Raw genomic sequence first — 27,368 nt, forward strand, 5'->3', positions numbered from 1 at the left:
CTGCAGACACTCATAAAAGTAAAGTTAGGAGGGGCTGTTTCATTCAGGATTGTTGCACTGCAGCTGTCTTCAAGCCATGTTTCATTTAGAAGCATAAAATCTAGGTTGTTTGTGGTTATTAAGTCATTGACTAGAAGTGATTTATTTTTAAGTGAGCGTATGTTTAGAAGTGCTAACTTAACAGTCTTACTTTCTGTCCCTACAGTAGTCTTAGTTTGACGTGTAATAGGTAGCAGATTAAATGGGTTTGCCAAATGGTTTGAAAAGGCCTTAGGCTTTCTATAACGTAATAAAACAGAAATAGAGAAAGCTACAGGCACACTGGGTTCCCGCTTGTTCTGTAAACATTTGATAAAGTCACTGTTATCATAGCGGGGACCCGACACACATCACTGAGAGCTGTTATCGGTTGTTTTTGATTCACCTAGAACAGATGAAGGAGGGTGAGGGCCCTGGCGTTGTGGCAGGGGCCGAAGAGTTCTCGCAGGAGGAGGGGGAGGTCGAGCTGGGCCCACAGGCTTTGGTGGTGTTACTGTCCCTTCACCTGCACCAGCTAACACCACCAGCGATGTCAACACTCCTCCTTCACTGCCGCCGTACGCCAGTCCCATGGCCAGTAAGACAGAGATCCTTGTTTCAAATTATAAAGTTTCTCACCAGCTGAAGAGTCCGTGATCGGTTTCCTGAACACTTCCCGGAAGTGGGAAATAAACGCCGAGTAGGATTGGGTTACAGCGCCCGCTGGGACCAGATGGAGTCGGCCCACTTTAATGCTTTGCCGCTGAGCTGAGATATAATGAACGCTATTTTGGAGGTGTCACTCGGGTACAGGTGCGGCTGCATCTCCAGGACCAGTGTGCATTGCAGCAGGAATCCGCTGCAATCCTCCGCCGATCCTGAGTAGGGCGCCGGCTTGGCCATGGGACTGGCGTACGGCGGCAGTGAAGGAGGAGTGTTGACATCGCTGGTGGTGTTAGCTGGTGCAGGTGAAGGGACAGTAACTGGAGATGGCGGTGGAGGATGAGTGGATAATGTGCGCCGAAGTTCCTGGAAAGGATCTGGCTGGCTCATACTGGGTCTGCGGTGTTGGTCCGGTCTTCTGTTACGGTATACAGGAGACAGACACAGATTTATTTGACCACAGTAGAGCAGGTGAACACACACAGGTGAGTGAACTGGTTGTATGGAAGTTTGAGCAGGTAGTATGAGGAATAGTTACTGTCCTTTCTCTTTGCAGGTAGATGTAAGTTGGAGCTTGGGGATCGCTGGAGCACAGAGGAGATCGCTGGAGAACTGAGGAGCTGACTGGAACACACCCACACAGCAGACGAGGCACACAGAGGGAAGGAGACACGCTGGAGACAGGTGAGTATACGAAGAGGAGTCCTTGAGGTAAGCATAACATGGGTATATGCGAACGAGACCGGACGTGGAGTGCTGTGTGTGTGTGGGTTTTATAGTGCTGTAGATGAGTGAGGTGATGAGGTGCAGGTGGCGGTGATCAGTATTCTGGTGATGGCGTGCGTTGTGATTGGAGGTTGGAACCTGACGTGTCTGTGACAAACTCAAAAAGAAGGGTTTTTTTTTTTTTTTCATTTCTTTGTTAAAATACACTTAGAATTTTTTTTTTTTTTTTTTTTTGAGGAATAAAGTTAAAAGCAACTGTTAAGATATCACAATGAAAGCCTCACAGAATGAAATTCTTGTAAAAAAAAAAAAAAAAAAAAAAAAGCATTTTATAAAATTGTATTATTATTTCATAGGGAAAACAAGTAATTTAAAGCACATTAGATTAGATTTTTGCAGGGTTAGATTTTAGATTAGGTTAGATTTTTGCAGTAAAATATCTAAAAACCACTAAGCCAGTTTTATATATTTTGTTCAGTTGAGTACTTACAATATCCCAAATATTTCCAACTTTTGTAAATAGTGAGAAAAACACAATTTTAACCAAGGATACGGGACGTGTCCGGGAGTCGCATGTCAATGGCGTCATATCTGCATTACCCTCGGTTTACTGTTTTTTATTGTAGAAAACATGAAACACCAAAGATGCTTTAATATATTACATGTTTTATTAGACAAGGGAACAACTGTTTGGATACATTTATAGACAGAAAACAAATTATTGTTATATAGCTCAACACATTTAGTCTTATTCCTTAAATAGTTTTCTTGATTTTCCGAGAGTACCATGCTTTACCATACCTCAGAGAAAAACACTATTTTGTCAAGTAGCTAATACAGCATTTTCTCCATCATACAATGTTTTAAAATTAATTGCATGCCATTTATCAACACAAGCTACCCAGCATTTATTATATATATTATATGTATATACCCAGCTATTATTATACACCAAAATGATATTTAAAAAAAAGTTTTCTTTAAAAATATATTACTTTTTTTTTTTAATGATGATTATATTCAAGGTATATGTTATATAATATTACTTTTTAATTTATGCTTAAATTACATGACATGAAAAACATGATAAAAGATTTTCAAAATAATATAAAACCAATGTAAATAAAAAAAAATAAAAAAACATTTCAAAGAACTTTTCTTTGTTCCCTTTTCTCTAACATTGACGCTCTTATTGACCCTTTTATCCAAAGTTCCCTGGGGATCAAACCCATGATTTTGGTGTTACTAACATAATATAATTATTTTTGGCATTTAGAGCAAGTCATTTAGAAACTAGTACCGAATCTAAAGGACTTTTACATCACCTCTTAAAAATAAAGATATTATTTATTTAAATTTAAATATTTGGTTAGAGTATTAACAAGAGCCAAATACCAATGGCAAGTCTTTTCTGCATCTTAGACTATATTTCCACTGAGCTCAACTAATATAGTCTAACCACAATACACTAATCCAAACAAAAAAGCAAAGCAAATCCTACTGTGAGTTTCCATTTCAGAGATATGTGTGTGGTGCAAAAGTGTGCTTTGGGCGTTGACCTGGTCTGCCCAGCTATGACCACATCCCACATGAGGAAAAAGAGGCCTTGTGCCAGTGAAGCCAGTGAATGAGTGCTGGTCAGAAGGCTGTTTCCCCTAATGGAAGGCACAGAGAGCCCTGGTGTCTGGTTGCTGTTGAGAAAGAGTGAATGGAAGGGGTAAAGAAAGGAGAGGGAACAGCACCACAGAGCCTCCTTGGCAGTCTCGACTCAGCAACTATGTACCAGGCTGTACAATAGCTTCCTCTGTTCAAGAAGAGAGAGTGCTAAGGGATGGGCTCATTGTATGAATGTGAGTGTGTGTTAATGTGTGAGAGCTTGTGTTGCACTGCACACATATTTGTTTAAGCATGCGCACTGAAGCCCGAACACAATATACCCAATACACCCTTTAGCGGCTCTCACAAGAGCCTCATAAAACCCTTCAGCTAGCCAGGTTGAAACTAGTCTATAGGCTGTCAGAATCCTTGGCACACTACACCAATGCATCCTTTGCATATTTTGCATACATCAATCTCTTTTAGTTTTCTAGTAAATGTGGCCCATGTGTTCCCACCTAGCTGTCGTAAGGTGGGGAGAAACATCAGGCTTGTTTTTCAAACAGCCATTGTGAGTGACTTCATTAATGCAATCTAATGGAAAGAAGTTGGAGTGGCCCTCTGAGAGAGGCCCCTTAAGTGTAAACACATTTAGTTGGACGTTTGCTGCAAGTTTGTTTGTTCTAAAGGGTTAGTTGCCTCCCACCCCAAAAAAGAAGTTTTTCATTCATCTTTGAAACTCAAATGAAGATATTTTAATGAAACCTGAGTGATTCCATTGAAAGTCAATTCCACCAAAATGTTGATGCTTAAAAAAGTTCATGAAGTGAAGAGATTGAAAACTATCCATAATCCGAGTCTTATTTTAAACCTCTCAATTTAGGTGGAATGGACTTTAATTGAAGAGATAGAAATCTCTCAGGTTTCATTAAAAATACCTTCATTTGTGTAAGTAGTAGTTTTTCTAGTTCTCAGAAAATGTCTAGCATTATTTTTTTGCAGATGGTTTGAAATCCTTAAGGGTTAGTTCACCCAAAAATGAAAATAATGTAATTTTTTACACACCCTCATGCCGTTCCACACCCGTAAGACCTTTGTTAATCTTCGTAATGCATATTTAAATCAGTTCATGTGAGTACAGTGGTTCAATATTAATATTATAAAGCGACGAGAATATTTTTGGTGCGCCAAAAAAAAACAAAATAACAACTTATATAGTGATGGCCGATTTCAAAACACTGCTATAATATTAATATTGAACCACTGTACTGAATGTACTGACATGAACTGATTTAAATATGTTTTTAGTACATTAATGGATCTTGAGAGAGGAAATGTCATTGCTGACTATATGCAGGCCTCACTGAGCCATCAGATTTCAACAAAAATATCTTAATTTGCATTCCGAAGATTAACGAAGGTTTTACAGGTGTGGAACGGCATGAGGGTGAGTAATAAATGACATTATTTTCATTTTTGGGTGAACTAACCCTTTAACATCACTGTAAATTCACCATATCATGTTTGCTCATTAAAAAAGCACTCTAATTCAGTACGCTAGACCATTGCTTAAACTACAACAAATAGTAGACCCCTCAAACACAGATTTTGCTCTCATCTGACCTGCCTGTTTGAGTAGAACCAGTCGTTTGATGTAGCCTTTGGTTATGTTAATCACAAATTGCCTCCGTCTCCTTTTCTCCTACGGTGGAAATGAGCCATTCATTGTGTTTTTACGTACATGCACTTCTCCTCCATCCTATTGAAGTACACATTTGAAGTCTTGCAATTGATGAAGAAATAAACCAGAGCAGAAACAACTTCTACTGCATTTGTTCTCTTTAAGAACAGGAAACCAGAAATGTGATTTTTTTAGCATTTAGGAACAGTGAATATTGACCGTTCAGTCTCATTACACAAGGTTTTAACACAGCTGTAACAAATCAATAGGTTTTAAGCAAGAGCATACATATATTGGTCATGCTGTATATTCAAGCTTACCTTAGCATCCACAGGGGGGTGTAGTGTATCATGGCTCTCAATCTACAAAAACATGATAAATAAACTTGGTGTATTGTAAATCTTAAATCAATAGTAGGCAGATAGCTGCTACTAAATAACAATGGCCTGACAGGGTAAGCATGATGTTCTAAACCACCTTATCAGATCCACAGAGTTCAGGTGGTCTTCAGTTCGAGGGACTTCTGACCAAATCAGCAAAGCTGCTTATGATGACATGGACAGTTCAAAATCCTCACTAGGCTTGAGATAAGCTGTTCTCACCAGACTTTAGACTCACAGGGCAAGGAAGATGAATAGTAAAGAGACTGTAAAGAGACTTATTTACTAATGCACCTTGGTAAATTCAAGTTGTTGATTAAAGTGGCGTGGGCTTAGATAAGATGAGGCTAGGCTTGGCTAAGATTGGATATGATGGGTGGGTGGGAGAAACACATGAATCATTTTACAGAGTGTCAGTAAGTGATGTTCCCCTCAGGACATCAAAGAACTTGCAAACAGGACAGTGGCTGCAATTTTGTACTATCAAATAACAGATTTTATTAAATGGCTCTCTAGAATACTTGATTGGTCTATTGGAATTCTCATTGCTCAGTTAGGACATTCAGTGGTCAGATATTTCTGAACAATAACTGTTGCACACTGTAAAACTGTCTGGATTTATTTTGTGGTAATAGCTGTAAATTATATCTTATATTTTGGAAATTCCTTGGTCAGTCCGTTTTTCACCCACAGTATTGATTTACTGATCGTTTTAAGTTTTTAAGTTGTCGACGTAATCATGGCCATTTTAATACTCTTAATGTCTAGGGCTAGATTTTTAATTTGGTCAATACTAGAGCAAGGCATGACATGAATTATGATACAAGAAACATGAAAGAAACTTGCTCAATACCACTCAGTCAAAACACAAGATGTCTGCCACTTTAGAGTTGAAAAGCCAGTCTAGCCACAATTAAAGTGCCAACACAGTATTTGAAATCTAATTTAAATAAAAGGTAACAATATGATTTAAGAAATAAAACCACCAGAGACTGCAGCACTAATGGCAGATTTTTAAATCTCTCACAACAAACGTCACTGCCTACAAAGCTACCTACAAAACCCTTCAAAGCAATTTCAGCAATTTTTACCTCTCATTTGCATAAAGTATGTCTGATATTTTTGACATTCCCACCTCTTGCTTTACAATTCACTGGTATTGGCAATGGCAGTTCAGTTCCACTCAATCCGCACCGTTGGAGCTGTGGATGTACTAAGGCAAAAAACACGGCTATAATACACTCATAAAAAGTTACTGAAATTACTGAATAATGACAATAAAAGGACAAGATTAGTCTGAGCAAATCAGTATATGGCATAGGGCCATGTTTTACCCATAATGCAGCTCTCAGGTCTTACCGGATACCTGTCTGCATTGATGTGTCAGGCTGGGACATGCCACACTACTACAATAACATGATATACAAGATCAATGACTTGCCAGGCCTGTGTGGAAACATTGATTGTGTTTCCATAGGCTGTGCTGACCTCTGCTGACCCCTTCATGAAGTAGTTAATCTCACAGCAGGGTGAAAGCAAAGCCATTTACAGTTCAGTTGTACAGCTGTTATTTTGCTTTTCAATTTAGTATCAAATGGATTGCAATCTGTTTGAGCACCACAGACTGGGATGGACATAATAGCACTGGCTTGACCAATGCCATGGGTTTGGGCAGAACTACCTGTTTGTTCAACCAATTGCAGATGGGGAGTGTGTATGAAGCCTTTTGAAAACAGGCACTGTAATTGGAAGTGACTTTGATGACGCTAGTGGTGCAAATTACACACTTCACCTTTAAGTTTATGCAATTCTGTCATGATGATTGATTATGCTGCGTTCACGCCATGTCATAACCGTAATTACAAGATCGTAACCTGTGACATTCTATCCGGTGCATGTCCTCAGACTAGGGGTGCTTCCATACCTGCCTCATTTAGTTTGGTTGAATCGCACAAGAGTTCGTTGTCCCCCTTGGTGCGGTTTGTTTGGGCAGGTGTGAATGCAGCAATTGCACTCAGGTGCACACCAGAAGCGAACCAAACTAGCCCGAGACCTCCTTGAAGAGGTGGTCTCTATATGCTTTCAAACTAACTCTGGAATAGTGTTTGATACTGTGCACATTAGTTGCCGTAGTTGAAAACCAAAGAGCGCCTCTGCATCTTAAAATGTTGTGTAATTATGCTTTTCCGTGCAAGAATGCTGTCCCGATGAAGCCTTAAATCCTGCTCTAGCTGGATTATAACATTCATATAGAGTTTGCATGTGTATTGATACAGTTAGCCTACTAGACAGCGCTGGGAGATCAAGAGAGAGCGTGTTTGAGTTTGCTGCAGTATTAACATGAATGTAGTATATAATTTAACAGCAGGAATGACGGCTACATTCGTATAGTGTTTGCGTGTGTCTCAACAGTTACAAATAAATCCACAATAAGCTCATGAAGCGAACTTGTTCAATCATTTTGATGGATGACGCTGAGAAAACTCTGACCAATAAGATGAGGGTTGTACTCGCATGTGACTTGCATAAACATATTTTGTGAAAGTGAACCAAACCAAGAAGAAAATGCAACATTGTAACAAATTTAGTCCCTGTTTCAGAACAAAACAAAAGATCCATAGGTGTGAAAACGCTCTAGGATTTATGCTATGTCAGCATTATCAATGCCGAAATGAATCTGCAGCAGTCAGGTGGTACAAGTAAGACCTCTGTATGTTGTTTACGTTAATTATTATTGTATTATGTGCTTTGAGACATGAGGTAATTTAACGCTGTCTCTCGTGATGCTTTGCAGAATCTGGCATGGCTTTGGAAAGCGCTCTGAAGGGAGAGTGGGATCTCATGCTTTCAACGTTAAACGTTGAAATACCTTTAATTTAATAAAGAGAAATCTGGCCGCTGTAATTAAGGAATCCTTATCCCTTCACCTAATCTATTTCTTTCTATAATGAAATATGGATATGAATCTGATTTTTAATCTCAGTATCTCAGATCATCATATTGTGTGGGGAAAGGTGATAATTCATTTGTGTTGCAGGAGTGTGACTCCTTTAAGGAATGACCAGTGAATATCAGTCTGCCCTTCTCAAAGTGAATTATTGCATTTCACTGGCTGTTTCATTGAGCTGAAGAATATGAAAGGACATCTGTTTACTACACGCTGAATGTGCCTGCATCAGAAGATACACTTTTCTAAAAGAAGAGCTGTTTTGCTCATACACTAGCTAGTTTGTTTTCTAACTCTGTGCTTTATTCAGTTGTTCCTATATATATATATATATATATATATATATATATATATATATATATATATATATATAGAAACATTTTCATCAGTCTGTTCCATAGACTGTGGTCTGTTCCGACGAGCATACAGCAGCCTGCTGGAGCAATTGTGTAGTGATCATGTTCTCCAACAGAGGGGGCTGTGCAGCTACACTTGGTCGCGCGCGCGCTGCTACTTCATGAGGAACGTAATCTGGATCTGGACCAGAGCAAAGCGCCATTATCGTCAAATATCAAAATAAACATCGTTATCAGTTTCAAGGTTAGTAACATACTAACTATTCAAACTGTATGTTTTATAACAAGGCCTCAACAGGGTGCGAGATTGTTTTGCACAATTTTAAACGTCCACAAAAGTTCCGCAGTCATAACGCAGCAATTTCCACACACACGTCTTAACTACCTTAAGGTACACTCAGATATGAATAAATAAAAAATAAAATAATACACATACTTTTTGCTTAAAATAAGTCTAAAATGCAAAGTAATAGTTAAAATTAGTTAAAAGTTAAAACAGTTGTAGCCTAATTTCTGTACAGTAGCTAAAAACAGCATGTGAAAATTAAAATATTAAATTCAATAATGTTAAAACATATTTGTTAAATATTTATCTTCTTATAGGCTTATTTATGTTTTATTTTTGAAATGTAATATGTTTTTGTAAATTCACACGAATGTTAGGCTATAACAGTATTGTTTAGAACTGCTTTTACAGTGGTTACTATTAATCGTGTAAAAGTTTTTTTGGTTGTATTTAAACCAGAGCAAAAATCCTAATAATAAAACTAAATCATAATTATTCATGTAATAATAGCCTATAAGGAACCCACAACAATTAAAAACAAAAACATTAAAAAATGTATTGTCCCTGTTTTTTAAATAGATAATAACAAATGAGATTTTTGTTCACCTAAAATAGGAAATGTCCCCAGTTTTCATTTCAGAAATCTGGTCACCTAATTCAAAAATAGTTATCTGCATGATGCCTGCTGCCTTTAGGGTCAGTGATATTTAATTTAAATGACATGTAAAATAAAGACATACATTATGTAATGGTGTTTTCTGGAAGGGACTAAAGAACAACGTATTTTTATCAGCTGAAAGGCAGAATACAAATGTTGTTATTGAGTTAGATAGACATTATATAATAGCTTCAGGTTATGTTTTAGTGTTGGAAACATGTCCCACATTGTCCCACACAAACTTAGTAATCGTCCCACATTTGGTTTGTTTGATGGTGGTCACCCTATGTTCAAGGCATTACACAAGGGCAGCCAGTATTAACGTCTGGATCTGTGCACAGCTGAATCATCAGACTAGGTAAGCAAGCAAGAACGATAGCGAAAAATGGCAGATGGAGCAATAATAACTGACATGATCCATGATAACATGATATTTTTAGTGATATTTGTAAATTGCCTTTCTAAATGTTTCGTTAGCATGTTGCTAATGTACTGTTAAATGTAGTTAAAGTTACCATTGTTTATTACTGTGTTCACGGAGACAAGACTGTCGTTATTTTCATCTTTTAAACACTTGCAGTCTGTATAATCCATAAACACAACTTCATTCTTTATAAATCTCTCCAACAGTGTGTATTGTTAGCTTTAGCCACGGAGCATACTATCAAACTCATTCAGAATCAAATGTAAACATCCAAATAAATACCATACTTACGCGATTAGACATGCTGCATGACGAACACTTTGTAAAGATCCATTTTGAGGGTTATATTAGCTGTGTGAAGTTTGTTTATGCTGTTTAAGGCAAGCGCAAGCTCCAGGGGAGAGGAGCACGAGATTTAAAGGGGCCGCGCAGCCTGAATTGGCGCATATTTAATGATGCCCCAAAATAGGCAATTAAAAAAATGAATTAAAAAAAATCTATGGGGTATTTTGAGCTGAAACTTCACAGGCACATTCAGGGGACACCTTAGACTTATATTACATCTTTTAAAAATACGTTCTACGGCACCTTTAAGAAAGAACTTACGAACGGCTGCTGCAACCCTACCCAGAACACCAAAGCAACTGCATAGCAAAGCCCTGGCAACCACCCACAACATGCTAGCATTGTGGTGCCACATTTATCATGAGCAGGTACGAAAATAGGTAAAAAAAAAAAAAAAAAATGGTTACAAAACTTGGTTACAAAACTTGCATTTATTCAAGTATTAATATTTGCCGCAGCTAGATAATAAGTCCCTAATGACATGATAGGAGGGTGAGAGATGGGAGGTTTTGTCTATTTATTACTCAAATTACAGAATCATTTTGAATAGTATTAATAGTGTGGCCACAGAAATGCATAATTTCAAGTCCTAGAACGTGAACAGCTCCGAAAAGAATGTCTGGGTTGTTATCTAGACATAGCGTGAATGCACCATTACTTTGTCTATTTTTGCTCGACCAACAAAAATAGTTCATAACAAAGTTAAATGGTGCTGTCATGAACCAGGTTTGATGGTTTTGTTGTTTCTTTGTTTTTTTTTTTTTTTTTTTTTTTTTTCTGTCTCAGTCTATCTTTGCTGATTCGTTTCAGATGTTCGTCATCTCTGCCTGCATTTGCGCTTTCGCGTCCGCACCTGTTCTGTGTCTGCGTCTGCGTTGATTGCTCTCGTTATTTCTCCCTGCTGTCTGTTCGAGTCTGTGTCAGGTAATTGTTTCCACTGTTAGTGTGGCGTGCTACTGCAGTATCTCTCTCTGCTCTAATATTGCGTGTGTGTGTGTGTGTGTGTGTGTGTGTGTGTGTGTGTGTGTGTGTGAGAGAGAGAGATAAAGAGAGTGTGTGAGAGAGAGTGTGTGTGAGAGAGAGTGTGTGTGTGTGTGTGAGAGAGTGTGTGTGTGTGAGAGTGTGTGTGAGTGAGTGAGTGAGTGAGTGAGTGAGTGAGTGAGTGAGTGAGTGAGTGAGTGTGAGTTATCAGTTTGAGTTCCAGTCTCAGTTTCTGAACCTGAACTCGTGGTCCGTCTATCTGAGACTTCTGTCGTCAGGCCTGGTCTCTACCACCCACCAGCCAGAGTGTGCTCCATCTGCTACCTGAGACACTCCAGATCGATCACCAAGCCAGATTTTTTTTTCTGGTCTTCCTTCAGGGAACGAACTGTGACTACTCCTTCTGATCTCCAGCTGCAGCATGCAGTGTTTCTACGCCTGGCAGTCTGCTTTTGTTCTATTTTCTGTTTGGGACTCTAAATAAATACTGTTAACCTGCTCCTTTGCCTCTGGGTCTTCTGCAGCCTCATAACAGGTGCAATCACATCATGTCAGAATTACTATAACAAGATGACAAACTGGAGCTCTGAGAAAATTGCGTGTGTAATTGTGAGTTAGAGAAGTGAATACTTTTTACAAGTCCAAATTCTCATAATTACGGCAATTTCGATATGACATGAACGCAAAGAACCAGGAACAACCGTGGCATCTCCAAACAACAAGCAGTAGAGGTGCTCCTGAATTAAACAGTGGCTGCATCCACATACTTCCCTAGTAGGCAAAAAACAGTATGTGACAAAAGAAGTATGTCTGAATTCACAGTACTCATAAAAGAGGAAGCAAAAAGTAGATTTTGAAGTGCCCATTCGATGGACATTTACTATCCCATGAGGCCACTGGAGAGGATTTATGAATGGCAGTGAAGCGAAGCAATTGACACTGGTAGGTCACATTATAATGACAACATGGCGAATGTAGTATATCCAAAAAATAAGTACCTACTCAAGTGAGCATGCGATTTCTACGGAGCCCCACATATGACATGCAGGGGAAAAAAAAGTAAATTGTGCGCACGCTTTTACTAAGTAGTTCCCTCGATTTACTAAATCATATGCACGATTTACTATTTCATTCACTCGATTTGCTTATGTCGTGCGCATGATTTATAAATCGAGCAAACAACTTAGTAAAGCATGCACACGATTTAGTAAATCGGGGGTACGACTTAGTAAAGCGTGTGCACGATTTAGCCTACTATTTTTTTCCTGCATGTCATGTGCATGGCTCCGTAGATTTTAGACGCTGCCTGAGTTTTTAAAGTTGCAATGAAATGGAAGTAGCGACAGATCTTTTCCTCCGTAATGATTGGAGATAAGTTCTGCATACATCACCAGAGTCTTTCGCATTTACCGAAAGGTCCAGTTATGACTTTTTGATTAAACATTAGGTCAAAAAAAGAAAAGAAAGAAAAAGAAAAAAAGAAACATATACAAATTATTTGTCGCCACCTACTGGTATACTGATTTAACCTGCTGAAGAGAGCCAATTGAAAAATCCCATCACTAATGCACAGACTGACAGTCTGCCTGGTACACACTAACACAAACAAGTGGAGTGATACAAAAACTGCTCCTGGACTAAGTATCAGCACTCAAATTTAATGACCAGAACTTAATTTTGAACAATATTTATTAACTTTAACAGCTTTGACAAAAGAGACTGTTTCTGGATTAAAGGCTTGCAGCATATCGTGCAGCTTGCCCTGTGATCTGACAGCACGATATGACAAAAGTGCTGAGACGGAAGACAGAAGACACAGACACACAAGGATATCAAGTAAGCTGATTAACAGCCAAGCTCAGAATAGGATCAGTGCGGGTGTCACACGCACAGACAACACAGACACTCAGAGAGACACAATCTTGTCCATGAGCTCATGTACACATACTCACAGGCTCACACAAAGACTAAAATGCCAGCACCTGGAATCCTACCAAAATCTAATATTAGAAAGCAAGAGTCATTCCCTATGGTTCAGAGGTGGGAGGAGATGACATAATCTGCTGTTATCCACCCAGATCGCTCCATGCATGAATATAAGAATAAGAAATTAGTAGCATCAGTGTGGAAGGTCCTGAGCAATTCCAGGGCAGGGTTACCAATGTGGGGCCCCTGTACTGAATACCATCTCCAAATGCCCTGAACTTTCATTATTGTTTCATTTCATATTAATAATCAGAAACACAACCTTTCAAAAACAAAACACAACAGAGGACCCCATACTTTCATTACTGCCTATGAAGAGAACAATCCTCCAGCACAGGGGCCCTTTAAAGGGATAGTTCACCCAAAAATGAAAATTCTGTCATCATTTACTCACCCTCAAGTTGTTCCAAACCTGTATACATTTCTTTGTTCTGGTGAACACAAAGGAAGATATTTGGAAGAATGTTTATAATTTCAACAAAATAAGGGAGATAATACAAAATGCACGTTATTTTTTTATTTAGTACTGTCCTGGGTAAGATATTTTACATAAAAGATGTTTACATATAATCCACAAGACAAAAAAAATAGCTGAATTTATTAAAATAACCCCATTCATAAGTATGTGAACCATTGATTCTTAATACTGTGTGTCGTTGCCTGGATGATCTACGACTGTTTTTTTGTTTTGTGAGCTCTGTTCTTCAGAAAAAAATCTCCAGGTCCTGCAGATTCTTCAGTTTTCCAGCATTTTTTGCATATTTGAACCCTTTCCAGCAGTGACTGAATGATTTTGAGATCCGTCTTTTCACACTGAGGACAACTGAGGGACTCAAACAAAACTTTTAAAAAAGGTTCAAACATTCACTGATGCTCCATAAAAAACATGATGCATTAATAGATGGGGGGTGAAAACATTTGGAATTTGAAGATCAAGGTAAATTGTATTCAATTTGTCTTCCGGGAAACATGCAAGTATCTTCTGTTGCTTCCGTAGGGCAGTACTAAATGAAAAAAAATTATAGGCCTATTCAAGTGAAATAAGAAAAATTTGGACCTCTCCATCCTGTTCAAATGTTTTCACCCCCCGACTCTTAATGCATTGTGTTTCCTTCTGAAGCATCAGTGAATTTTTGAACCTTTTTTAATAGCTGTGTCTGAGTCCTTCAGTTGTCCTCAGTGTCTCAAAATCATTCAGTCACTGTTGTAAAGGGTTCAAATATGCAAAAGATGGTGGAAAACTGAAGAAATTTTGGGATCTGGAGAATTTTTCTGAAGAACAGAGCTCAGTTTAACTGCTCAGAATAAACAAGGGACTCATGAACAACCATCACACAACAAAAAAACAGTCGTAGATCATCCAGGTAATGACACACAGTATTAAGAATCAATGGTTCACAAACTTTTGAACTGGGTCATTTTAATAAATTCAGCTTTTTTTGTCTTATGGATTATATGTAAACATCTTTTATGTAAAATATCTTACTCAGGACAGTACTAAATAAAAAATAACATGCATTTTGTATGATCTCTCTTGTTTTGTTAAAATTTTGCACATTTTCACAGATTCTGCAAGTGGTTCACATACTTATTCTTGCAACTGTAGTCCACTTGAAGGAGTGAATGAAAATGAGTGAGTGAATTCGGACACTGAGTGCGCCGGAAGAACTGCTGCTTTTGCATAGATTGTGCTTGCTGTTTAATAATCAAAACTGGCAGCTCCAGAAGTAATGAAAAGATTTATCTTGAAATCTGTCATGGAAACTAAAGCATGTACAAACCTTAATTAAATAATAAACTCGTTATTGCAGTGCATTGTGGGAATGAATGAGTGCACTTGATAATGTCCACTATGGTTTCAGACACCACAAATGGCTGTCCCTTTAAATAGTGCCCTACTTAAGGGTATAGGAGGTCATCTCGGACACAGCCATGGTCAAGACGATTTGCTCAAGTTTAAACTGAGCATCAGAATGGGGAAGAAAGTTGATTTAAGTGACTTTGACTGTGGCTTGGTTGTTGGTGCCAGACAGGCTGGTCTGAGTATTTCAAAAACTGCTGATCTACTGGGATTTTCACACACAACCATCTCTAGGGTTTACAGAGAATGCATGGTCCGAAAAAGAGAAGATATCCAGGGAGCACCTGTTCTGTAGGGGAAAATTCCTTGTTGATACCAGAGGTTAGAGAAGAATAGCCAGACTGGTTTGAGCTGAAAGGCAACAGTAACTCAAATAACCACTCGTTACAACCGAGGTATGCAGAAGAGCATTTCTGAACGCACAACACTTCAAACCTTGAAGCAGATGGGCTACAGCAGCAGACGAACACCCCGGGTGACACTCCTGTCAGCTAAGAACAGGAAACTGAGGCTACAATTCAAACGGGCTCACCAAAATTGGACAATAGAAATTGGAAAAATGTTGCCTGGTCTGAGTCTCGATTTCACAAAGCTCAATCTAAAACAGGTTTCCTGAACATGACCATGAGTTCACTATATGGCCTCCACAATCACCAGATCTCAATGCAATAGAGCACCTTTGGGGTGTGGTGGAACAGAAGATTCGCATCATGGATGTGCAGCCGACAAATCTGCAGCAACTGCGTGATGCTATCATGTCAATATGGACCAGAATCTTTGAGGAATGTACTAGCAAGGTGTACTGGCCGCTATCGCCTCACACCATGACGCTGTGAGAGCCGTGCAAGTATGCCACCTAGTGGACAGAGAACGATATGTCCATAAGACACACAACCTGCAGAAATAGCAGGAGAATATCTCTGACTTCCTTACATGACTGAAAAAAATCATATATGTATATGCATGCAAATTTTAGCTCAAAAACAGCATTCTTTTTTTATCATAAACTTCTGAGAAACATTATACATAAGAATAATCAGGGTGACTGTTTCAGCCCATGAAATGAGATGGTTGCTTTGTTCATTAACCCTAATTATTTCACCTGAACACTAATACAAAGGGACCACTTGCATCTCACCTTTATCTCAAAACTATTGTGTTTCACAAGGACACTCATTACACTTAATCTCATTGGGCTGGACAAGCAGCCACAGCTTTGCCTTCAGGGACAATTAACAGCGTCCTTTGCCATTTGCTCTCAGTGGCACTTGTCGTATCCAACACAAGATGTCCCTTGACTATACGTTACCAAGCAAAGGCTGCTTTGGTTCAAAAAAGGTGGGGTAACAAAAGGCGAGTTAGTGTGCATGTGTGATGGGGGTGGAGGCAACAGAGATGGTGGGGGAGGAAAGTAATGATAGTAGTGGGTGTGTGTGTGTGTGTGTGTGTGGGGGGGGGGTTATCACCCCCCCCACACACACACACACACACCCACCCCCCAATCCCCAATTGAATACATCAACGGGTACAGCTGGTCATGTCTCTGTTTTTAAAAAGCAACTGGCCACCTGCATTTGTATAGGGTTCAGAAACAAAGACTTTGGAACTTACCGTGGCTAGAATGTAAAGTTTCACTAACAATTGCTGGATAAAGGCTGGAAGGAGAGGGGACAAAAAAGTTATATGTTTTTTACAACATTCTTTGAAGTACCTTGAAGTATCATATAAATACCATGAAATGAATATGGCACTCTTTCTGTACCACAGTAGCCTATATACCTATAGTAAAATACCATGGTGTCAGTATTTTTAGTCGTACAAAGATTATTTGACAATATTAACATATAATTTGAAAATGAAACTTTAAATTCTCATTAAAGTTAGGCCATCTGGTTTAACCCATATTTTTTAAACATGATAACACTTATATGTTCTGTTATAAATATGTATTTTTCTTTTCTTTTCTTTTACTATTTTATTTCATTTTATTTTATTCTTTGTGTTATGAGACGTAGCCTACTCATTGCTCCAGTTCGCACTTCTTTCAAGTTAAAAGAAGTGTATTGTTGAAATAATGAACGCCTTCTGTGTGTACGGACCCTTTCTCTCCATTCCTTGTATTATTTTCTGTGATGGTGTGCGATACCTTTGGTTGCCAGTAGGCGGCAAAAGAGGACGGTGAATTTTCCAATGGTTAACGATTTATTTGTATGGGATTCGCTTCACTTTTCAAATCCACCGAGAACTCGTGCAGTCTGAAAGTCTTTGCACCGCGCTGCTGGAATTGTCAATGAGGACATTTACCATTTTACATGAACCTCAGCATGACGTGGACTGTGTTTTACCAGTGGTCTGTCAGTTTGAAATACCTGTAAGGCGTTTTAGTTTCTCATTTGTAAGTCAAAATGAAAAATGAAATATTGATATGGAGAGATTTTAAACGGGATATCCATCGATTCGGTCTGTTTTATTACGTCTGCGCCTCTGGTAAGATAATAATTCTTTAACAAATCTTGGAAAATGTAACGTATCAACTTCTATATGAGACTGAGATCTTTCTATCTTTAACTGTCAGTTTAAATAGAGCTGGAGACGCGTTGCAGTTGCAATTTCACGCATTTCATAGTTTGTTAACCAACTTGCTGCTATGTTTCAATTAGTATGTTTTTAAATACTCACTTCCTCGTTTCCACTTAATCCCTGATTGTAACCGAGGTGTCTATCCAAGTATAAGCATTATCACAATCTATGTAGCCGATTTGTAGCCGATGTGCTGTTTGTCAGACTACATGATATACCACTGAATTTCAGGAGCCAACATTTTGACGTGCATTAACATGTGTTTGATAGATCGGCCTCATGCTGTTGTCACATACCAGCAGTGTTACTGAAGCCTCAAACATTCAAGCTGATGCCTGCATATTGAGATGCACTTCAGTGAAGGCTGGTAGACAGCTGCCATCCGGTCTAGACCGAGTAGCTCCACTCTTATCAAGATCAAAGCACATGCTTGCACTGAACGCTGGGAAATGTATGTGAGAGAGATGCAAGGGATGGAGTGGTAAGCCAAAATGTGAGGTGAAATATGAAATTAAACATGTAGCCTACCATGTGGATTATTTAGTTTTTACAAAGTTGCTGTTTTCTGAATTTTTTGACGATTTCTGTCCCATTACAACCTTTTTTTCTGTAGAGAAAAATGCCATAATGTTGCTTATCTTCATACACATCCACACTCATTCCACAAGCATTCAGCCTCCTCAAACATGACCCTGACATATAAGCCTGAAATAGACACCTACTTAGACATGACATCAGCCAGTGTTTTAGCCAAACACACACACGCACATTCAGTACACGTCTGCTGAGCCAAATGACCTGCGTTTATAAGTCTAGTGGGGAAATCTCTGGCAGCTGTGCGAAGGCAACGAGGATGCAGATGTAAGAGTGTATGTGTGCGTGTTAAAAGCCTGCTTCTGGCAGGATCGCTTCTATAAGTGTGTGTAAAATCAACCTTTAGGATTGCACACCTGACAGAAACCTGCATGTTGAAGGTGTTAGATCTGCTGAAGGAAATGCAGAGGAGAGGATGGCTTTTACTAAAATGCTTTTATATGGTTAAGGACTAGAAACCCATTAATAGCACTTGTCTTTTTTTAGCTTTTCCATAGTGCAGCAAATGAAGAACACCTGGAATCATGCCATTTTTAACATCCACCTGATGTGCTTGAGTATAACTTCATACATGATGTTGTCTTTCTGTAGTTTGGGTGGTTTCATAAGCAAAGATGCTTTTACTGAACCACATAAAATCTACTAATTTTCTTTATACATATGTGTTTAGAAAGTGGTTCTTGGAAAGCAATGTAGTGCTCTAAATCTTAAATGCATCAAAGTTGAGTGTAGTGTCTCATGAACTGAATTAATGTGTGAAGGGTATCAAATGTTAATTTAAATCAGTGAATATAGAAGGACTGGCATTTCCAATTCTTTAAGCATGCTTTAGTCTCTGACACAATGAATGGCAAATTTATGTGCTTTTGAAACGAAAAAAAAAAAAAAAAAAAAAAAAAAGGTATAACTCACAAAATAAAAGTTAAGTTTATTGTTGAACAACAAACTCCACACATACAACAAACAGGCCAAGGTAAAACAAATAATGCAGACAAAACAAAGTCAAAAGAAACCAAAACTCCTTTTTTCTTTGGCCTAGCCCTCCCATACAAAAACTAGTTTATGGTACAACTAGTTATGGTACAACTAAAGTTCATACATAAAATTTACTGGAATGCTCTGAGTTCAATGGCTGTTGATTTTATACATGTTGTCTTAAATGTTGAAATATTGAGACATGGTCAAACAAGTAAAATTTCATAAAGAAGCACCGTTTTGGTCACAGGAGATCACGATAAAGTGGCTGACCTCTTCACAATATGTACAAAAATATAAAATGTAAATAAAAATACAAACAAATCCTTGTCTTGCTTATTTCATTGTGAATGCTGGAAATCGGAAGTTGTGGTCGGTCCTCTAGAAAATTTTGAATTGGGGGTCAGTTGGTTGACATGGGTGATGAACTTGAAAATGACCATGTTTTATGTATTTGAGTCCTTTATGCCACTGGCTCCAACAGTTGGGTTAAAGCAGAGGCGTCTACACCTGCTCAGCAATATGAAACCATCCTTTAATCATCATCATCCGTCTTCTGCTTCTTGGGGTCGACGTCATCCTGATAGAAAAGTGGGATTAAAAATGAATTACTTGAACGGATAGAAAAAGTGGAAACCACAACCACTCGGTTCCAGTATTTAGGTAGCGATTCATGATTATACCTCATCATCTTCATCGTCATCTTCAGCAGCCCGTTTTGTTCCTCCACCTAGCTCGTCGTCATCTTCATCCTCGTCCTCATCCTCATCACCTGCAGAAAAGGACCATTAGCCACATGATTAAAATGTCTTTGAATTAGTTTGTCGTCATGTCAGAAAATTGTGAACATTAATGTTGTACCAACCCTCTCCTTCCTCTTCATCTTCCTCATCTACCTCATCGTCTTCTTCATCATCAATTTCAGGCTCTCCGTTTTCTTCATTCTCCTGTTTATACATTTCAAAAAAAGATCAGTGCATGTTCTTCATTAATTACCAAAGTAGTGGAATAGTAGAGAAGTCAAGAACACTGGCCAGGCAATTTAATTACCTTTCCATTAGTGGCATCTTTTCCATTTTCCTTCTCCTCAAGGAGCTTCTTTTCTTTCAGGTCCTACATTTATATATATATAAAAAAAAAAAAAAAAAAAAAAAAAAAAAAATCTCTTAACTGATATTTTAAAACATTTAACTTTGTCAGATTGGAGCCATCTGTGTCCAATAGGCAGAGTGAACGCAGATTACGATTGACGTGAACAAAACGCCACCTATGCGCACAAATTTAAATTGCATCTCTAATGACGCCCCTCTGACATTGACGCCTCATTGGCTGCAGCAGAGAATTTTGCTGTCCATCAACGACCCCTGCTCCCGCCTCTTATCGAGTGAGCTCGTTTGTAATCTGACACTTTACTGAGACTCGGCGGCTGTGGATAATGTAAAATGTAAATCCATTAAGCAACAATATGTTGGCGTGTACGCACTTGCTTACATTGCAGCTCCAGAAAACAAAAGCTTAAAACTCGAAAAAAGCGGGATGATTCAGAACCACGGAATTGTGTTTCAGCGAGCTGATACCGAACTATAATGAAAAACAAAGAAGCGCACGCATGGCTTTCACAATCTATCCATCCCGAACACAGTTCGGCATGCACGCCACCACCGCCGTCACGTTAACCTGGATTTAGTTCGCGCAGTCGCAGAATTGACAAGAAACCGTAGGCAAAAAACACAACCTGTCAAAAATGTCAATATTTAATTTGCTTTGACGGGTCTCGTTTCAATTAAAGCCTCGCCAAACGCAGTTAAATGAGCCTTACACATGCAAATATTTTCATTAATTCGTTTATATAATCTTTAGCCCTTAAGCCGTTTATCAACCACATCAACTTGGACCGCCCCCTTAAATTCACGACGTCCCTGGCTTCAAACTAGTAAACCAACAAGCCCACGTTGTCGTTACACACGGAAAAATATAAACTCGTTGGAAATGCATAACAAACAGCATTAGACCGATTATTCGATCTTTGGGCTTGCATATCAGCTGCCTCTGTGAGTTTAAAGGGCTTTCGAGTAGCCTAGCTACTAGACAACGGCACCGCCACCACAATTTACAGGCTTTTGAACGTCAAAACAGTTCGACTCACACATATCATATACAGTTTCTTCACTTGTTTATTATCCATAAACTTAAGAAAAAGAAAGGAGTTATTTGCCTTTGAAATCCGATGCACTGCTGCGTTAATCCAAGTTCCGCGTATTGGCTGCATCAGAACCAATCGTTATCTGACTTGATAAACCCAAACAGCGGTAATTCGAAATAACTTGTAATATGCTTATTTAATCCCGTCAAATGTGTGTTTATCATATGTGAGATTTCCTATCGTTTAGCCGCCTAGACAAACCGGCAAACTTTCAGCCCCGAAGCCATCGACCGATCAACGCGTTCTCAAACCCGCCGTAATGCCTGTTAGCCACAAACTAACCGGTAATGAATGAACAGATTTAGGAATAGATAAGTGCTCAAAACATTGTTGTGCGGAAATTTACACAAGCCACAAAACCATAGGCTACCTACAAACAAAACATGAGTAAATTGTGTAACATATTAGGCTATTTATACATGTTTAAGATCTGGAAAACGAAATACAAAAGAATTACAGGTTTAAGGATTTATCGTGGTAAAGCAGTTGACGTCCCCAGCTCACATCGTCGCTGTTCAAAGGGGAACCGACACGCTTGTATAAACAAAGAACCCGCGCGCGCAGACTGTTACATTCCGGACAATGAGAAATTGCGTTTGAATGTGCTCTCATTCCGAACGCGCTATAGAACTCGTTACAATGTATCCATTTAAATTTCTCATTACAGTATCCATTTAAATCACTTACGGAGCAGTTATCGCATACTTTTCCTTTATTCGTAATAATGAATCAACGGTTCTTTCCGGCTACAGCCCAAATTAGCCTACGCGTTCATGTTAAATCTGAACCAGGAGACAAATGAAAAGAGAAAATGCTTTTTAAATGAGAATTTCGTTTATCTAGAGGCACCCGTTCTTACCTTTGCGGAGATTTCTGTCGCGGAGTCAACCTTCGTATCGGCCATAATTAATATTGTGTATCAATAAAATTCGTAACGAAGAAAATTGCGAAAATAATCCTCCTCTATCCTCCAGTAATCACTATTGTAATGAAGCTTTCTTATGCCGACGGCATGTGATGAAGGAGGCTTTAATATAGATTTGGAGGCGGAGCATGAGAGGCGGTCGGCTGTATTTAATTGGTTAGTGGACTCCGAGGAGGTGTGTTTTCAAGGCAATAGAGTGGAACAATGGAAAGTATTTCTAAACGTAAAAGGACACACCCCCAGCCGGTATTTCAACAGGGAAGACACACCTCCTACCTCCGCTTTTCTCGCTACAGACATATCTGTGCAACGCAATTCCACATTTCGTCAACAAATTCGTAGATACGATACTACCTCTCACATATGAAGTCGTTCCTCTTTTTTAAAGTTCGTGAAATCAGTAGTTAACAAATGTCGTCTGTCCATCAACTGCTTAGACTTATTGACCCCTAAATCACCCCCAAATACGGCACTTACTATTATAGCATAGATAGGTAGTCAATATGCCAAAGCACACTAAGCAAATGTTGTTTTTAAAGCACGTACGGTGATAGGGGCGGCATTTGGGAAACGGTGTTTTCATGCCAGATGCAGCCCCTCCCCTTTCCGTGAATTTCGCACTAAACTTAGCACTGCGAGCAAAAACAGCTCTTTTCACCGCTGCCTTCTTTCATCTGACAAACGAGATGAGAAAATGCACACAAACCAGCTAAAAATTCACCAGGCACGACGTTTTAGTTGCATAACCTCTTTCAGAACAAGAAACCAATTTTTAGTTCATAATCTGATTTTTTTATTACCGAGAAAAAAAACTAACCACACGATGTGGAGCTGCAACTACTAGCGTTTTATTTCAATGGAAACGCGTCTTCTGCAAGTTGGGCGCTGTAGATTATAGGCTGCTGTTAGAAAATGTATTATAAAATCATTAACATCACACGACTTGTGCTTTATTATTCGGGATGAGTAGCATTTAAACAAAGCAGAAGCCATAACCTCGCCGGCGAACACAGAGGGGAGGGGAATTTCGGATACTTCATCATAACCTACATTCAAATTCAACTTTGATGACGATGCTTTTGCAGTCGGGCGCATCTGATTGGATGTCCAGACGATCAGAACCCACAGTTGACGCTTTGCGCGAAACTATTGGATGCCAGAGATGTCAATCAAAGAAATGACACACAGTGTGCGAGAAAGCCTGGAAATGGATTCCAAAAGATTCTTGGCCTGGATGGCGATTTGTGAGCAGGTCAAATCGTGTGACGGGGGATTGTTATAGTGAAGTGTATCAAACTGTAAAAAACTCTTCACTTTTGACCTGACAATAAAGAAGAAGGCCTTATTTTTGAACACATTTTTAAACATGAATGATATGGAAGCAAAAATAACAACTATTATTAGATCAATATTAGATAAATAATATTATTAGATCAATAATAACTTGCAAAAACCTGTTCCCAAACAGCATAGCCTCGGCTGTCTTGCCAAAGTAAACAAAAATAGGAAAATTAAGTTTACCTGTTTGTACAAAAACTATAATATTACAGATTATCATCACCAAAAATAATTAACCAGTCTTGATTAACATTTATTGATCACTGTGCATCTATAATTTTATGATGGATTGCTTTCAGTCATTCAATTCCATCTTCTGTACACTTTATAATATGAATAAATATCTGATTTGTTATAATATAATCAATGAAAACATTATAACATTATAACATACACTTACCTTAAAGAGATGCCTAATTATTAATCAGAATCTGAACACATTCTTCACACCCAATAATGCCCCACTTTAATTCTAGCATCAGGCCAAATTTCCTGCTTCTCAAGCTGATCTCCCCTGAGGCAGAGTATATATTGCTGTACAGGATAAGAGACACAGAGAAACACTTCCTCATGAGTAGGCAGTGAAAACTGTGCATGCGTGAACCTGCCAGGGAGATGTGGAGGAGGAAAGCACTGCTGTGAAAGAAGTAACTCAGACTATTGCTTCTCGCTCTCTGAGGTTCAGACAGGTGTATTCTTCTAACAAGGGCACATATTTGCCTGTGTGAGACAACCAACACACCGGCCATAAGCAGTGTCCAGTACCTTAGAAAACAACCCCGCTATCAGTGTGCATTTCTTCACCATGAGGTTCTTATTCTAAAAAAACAAACAAAAAAACAAGGCATGGTCCTCATCAAATAAGGCTGTTAATTTCCATCCATTTTTATCTTCACATGAAAAAGTGTCTCACTCAGAGACAGGAATGTATTCCCTCTAGTGGGAAGCACATATTATAGCATCTACTGTCATGCTCTCCTCCGCACAGTGATTACAATAGTAATACCAGGTCTAATTTTTTTTATTGTAAGTCTTCTTTGTTTAAACTTTGCTTTCCTAAAAGACACAGAGAACTGTATTGAACTTCCTCTTAAGGAATGTCTTGGAACTGAGATGCCGTTTCCACAAGGAGAAAGTGCTAATTTGAAAGTAGTAACACTGGCCTGGTGTATTTTAAGCATAATGAAAACAAGTGCGTTCTAGTGATCCCTTGCTGACAATTACTACAGCAACCATTCTGTTAGAGGCTCAAAAACTTCTTGAGAGGACATTAAAAAGTGTGCAGAAATACAGTGATATTAATATTACAATAGTAATACTGTTACTATTTTAAAGGGTTAGTTCACCCAAAAATGAAAATAATGTAATTTTTTACTCACCCTCATGTTGTTCTACAGCCGTAAGACTTTTGTTCTTTTTTGGAACACAAATTAAGACATTTTTGATTAAATCCGATGGCTCAGTGAGGCCTCTATTGAGAGCAAAGCCATTCAAACTCTCAAGGTCCATAAAGGTACTAAAAACATATTTGAAAAAGTTCATGTGAGTTCAGTGGTTCTATCTTAATATTATAAAGCGACAGGAATACTTTTTGTGCGCCAAAAAAAAACAAAATAAAGACTTTTCAACAATATCTATATGGGCTGAATTCAAAACACTGTTTTCGGAGCTTTATGAATCAAGTCAGTGAATCGGAGCACCAAAGTCACGTGATTTCAGCAGTTTAGTTATTTGATAGGAGATCCGAATCACTAATTCGAAACAAAAGATTCATAAAGCTCAGAAGCTTCATGAAGCAGTGTTTTGAAATCTGCCATCACTAAATATTGTTGAAAAGTTTTTTTTTTTGCACAAAAAGTATTCTCGTTGTTTTATAATATTAAGATAGAACCACTGAACCCACATGAACTGTTTCAAATATGTTTTTAGTACCATTATGGACATCAAGAGTTTGAATGGCATTGCTGTCTATGGAGGCCTCACTGAGCCATCGGATTTCAACAATAATATCTTAATTTGTGTTCCGAAGATGAACGAAGGTCTTATGGGTGTAGAACGACATGAAGGTGAGTAATTAATTACATTATTTTAATTTTTGGGTGAACTAACCCTTTAATAATGTATTTTTAATTCACATGCTCTTAAGTATTCAGAGTGTGTAGTAAGGGAAAATGTCTATTCAAAAGCTAATGCTGTCTAATGAACATCAGATGCATACAAACAAACATGGCACAGTACAACAAATGTACACATCCAGAGAAAATCTGGACTTGAATGGTTCGGACTGACTGGGGTGAAACCCAATTCTTCCTGTCCTTCCCACAAGAGTGTGAAGTCATAAATTAGGCATGGTGCCCTTGGTGAAATGATCGATAACAAGAGGGGGAATAAGATAGGATGAGAGAGAGACCTCTACTGCATATCAGTTATTTTTAAATAAAATAAAATAGAACAGGTAAGCCTGAACTATCAACAAAGCATGTCAAATATATTTGTAAGTAGTCACTCATTACTAATAATTGTTCAGTTGCCTAATGAAAAGACTTGAGGTGCATCCCAATTTGCGTACTTACGCATTTTTCTATAACGTTTTGTAGTATAAATAGTGCACGCTAGAGTAGTGTGCACTGAAATTCCAAATAGAAGAAAGCACTTTAAATATCCGGATGATGCATTTAAGTTAATTGTTGGACACTTTATGCACTCAGCTGTTGCAGCTTTAATAATATTAGCAGAGGGGGAGGGGCAAGTGCCATCAGACACTCTGATGTTAAATGACAAAATAACCTTATAAAATTCATACAATGAGTACATATTGCATAAGTACAAAGTGTATAGTGCGTCATTTGGGACACAACTTTGGTTGAGTACTGTCTGGATCTATCTAATGCAAATTAGGTATGATTAAGCTGTTTTGGATGCCATAATGATTTACAAACTACTAGTGCATTTAGATGGAAGTAAAATTGGCTGCGTCCGGAATCGCATACTCTTTTGAGTAGGTACTTATTTTGAATAAGTAATTATTTCACAACCACTAAAAAAGTATTTTCTATATAGTATGAATGTAACCTGGATGTGCTACATTTGCCCTTATCACGTGACCTACCAGCGTCAGTTGCGTCGCTTCACTGCCATTCAAAAAAATCCTCTCCCGTGGCCTCATGGGATAGTAAAGTGTCCATTGAATGCACACTTCAGAATCTCGCCAAAAGTGGTAGGCCATATGCTGACTTTTTGACTACTTTTTTATAAGTAGGCTACTGTGAACTCGGACATACTTCTTTTGTCACATACTGTTTTTCGCCTACTATATAGTAGGGAAGTATAAGATTTCAGATATAAGACAGCCACCTCAGGTATGATTCTCTCTGATCCTCCACATTATTTGTTAACAGCTGCAATGTGTTGTGGCCGAAGCTCTGGGAACATATCATGTTTGAATCGATTCCATCACCTGGGCCTGATTTTATACATTCAGATACACCTCAATGTACTTATGTCATAGATATGTATACGTAGATGCCACATTCGACCATCCAGACACGTCAACACGTCCACCATCTTGGAAGTCAACATATCATCAGTTGCTGAAATCAATCGCTGCGTCCAAGATCAAATACTTTCCTACTATACAGTGTACAAAAAAATTAAATGCTAATTATGTTGGTTATTATTAAATATTCATACAATTATTCATTCATTAAATTATATTTAATAATTATTTTTAATAAGTAAGTTCTGTATAACAACAGAAATATGATTTAACTTTTTAAAAATTTGATCATTACATACTGCATGCTTCAGAGATTTCTGAATTCACATGGTGGTCAACATTTCATTTA

At 38.4% G+C, this 27,368-nt stretch overlaps 1 protein-coding gene and 2 long non-coding RNA genes across 3 annotated transcripts; 1 reads left to right on the forward strand and 2 right to left on the reverse strand.

Moving 5' to 3' along the window:
• Nucleotides 1-2,343: 2,343 nt before the first annotated feature.
• LOC125271664 lies at nt 2,344-17,808 on the reverse strand. Its single transcript, XR_007185689.1, has 4 exons — nt 17,588-17,808; nt 16,520-16,563; nt 5,005-5,046; nt 2,344-3,098 (listed from the first exon to the last, which is right to left on the reverse strand). It is a non-coding gene; the product is annotated as an uncharacterized LOC125271664 (long non-coding RNA).
• LOC125271663 lies at nt 16,505-19,272 on the forward strand. Its single transcript, XR_007185688.1, has 2 exons — nt 16,505-17,395; nt 17,759-19,272. It is a non-coding gene; the product is annotated as an uncharacterized LOC125271663 (long non-coding RNA).
• ptmab (prothymosin alpha b) lies at nt 18,987-22,278 on the reverse strand. The gene is made up of 5 exons (XM_048195797.1): nt 22,120-22,278; nt 20,108-20,170; nt 19,923-20,004; nt 19,741-19,829; nt 18,987-19,637 (listed from the first exon to the last, which is right to left on the reverse strand). Exons 1-5 carry the CDS (start codon nt 22,162-22,164, stop codon nt 19,593-19,595), a joined length of 324 nt encoding a protein of 107 aa, XP_048051754.1. The 5' UTR covers nt 22,165-22,278; the 3' UTR covers nt 18,987-19,592.
• Between the last annotated feature and the right edge of the window lie 5,090 nt (nt 22,279-27,368).

Source organism: Megalobrama amblycephala, linkage group LG7 (genome assembly GCF_018812025.1).
Source record: "Megalobrama amblycephala isolate DHTTF-2021 linkage group LG7, ASM1881202v1, whole genome shotgun sequence".
Lineage (NCBI taxonomy): Eukaryota > Metazoa > Chordata > Actinopteri > Cypriniformes > Xenocyprididae > Megalobrama > Megalobrama amblycephala.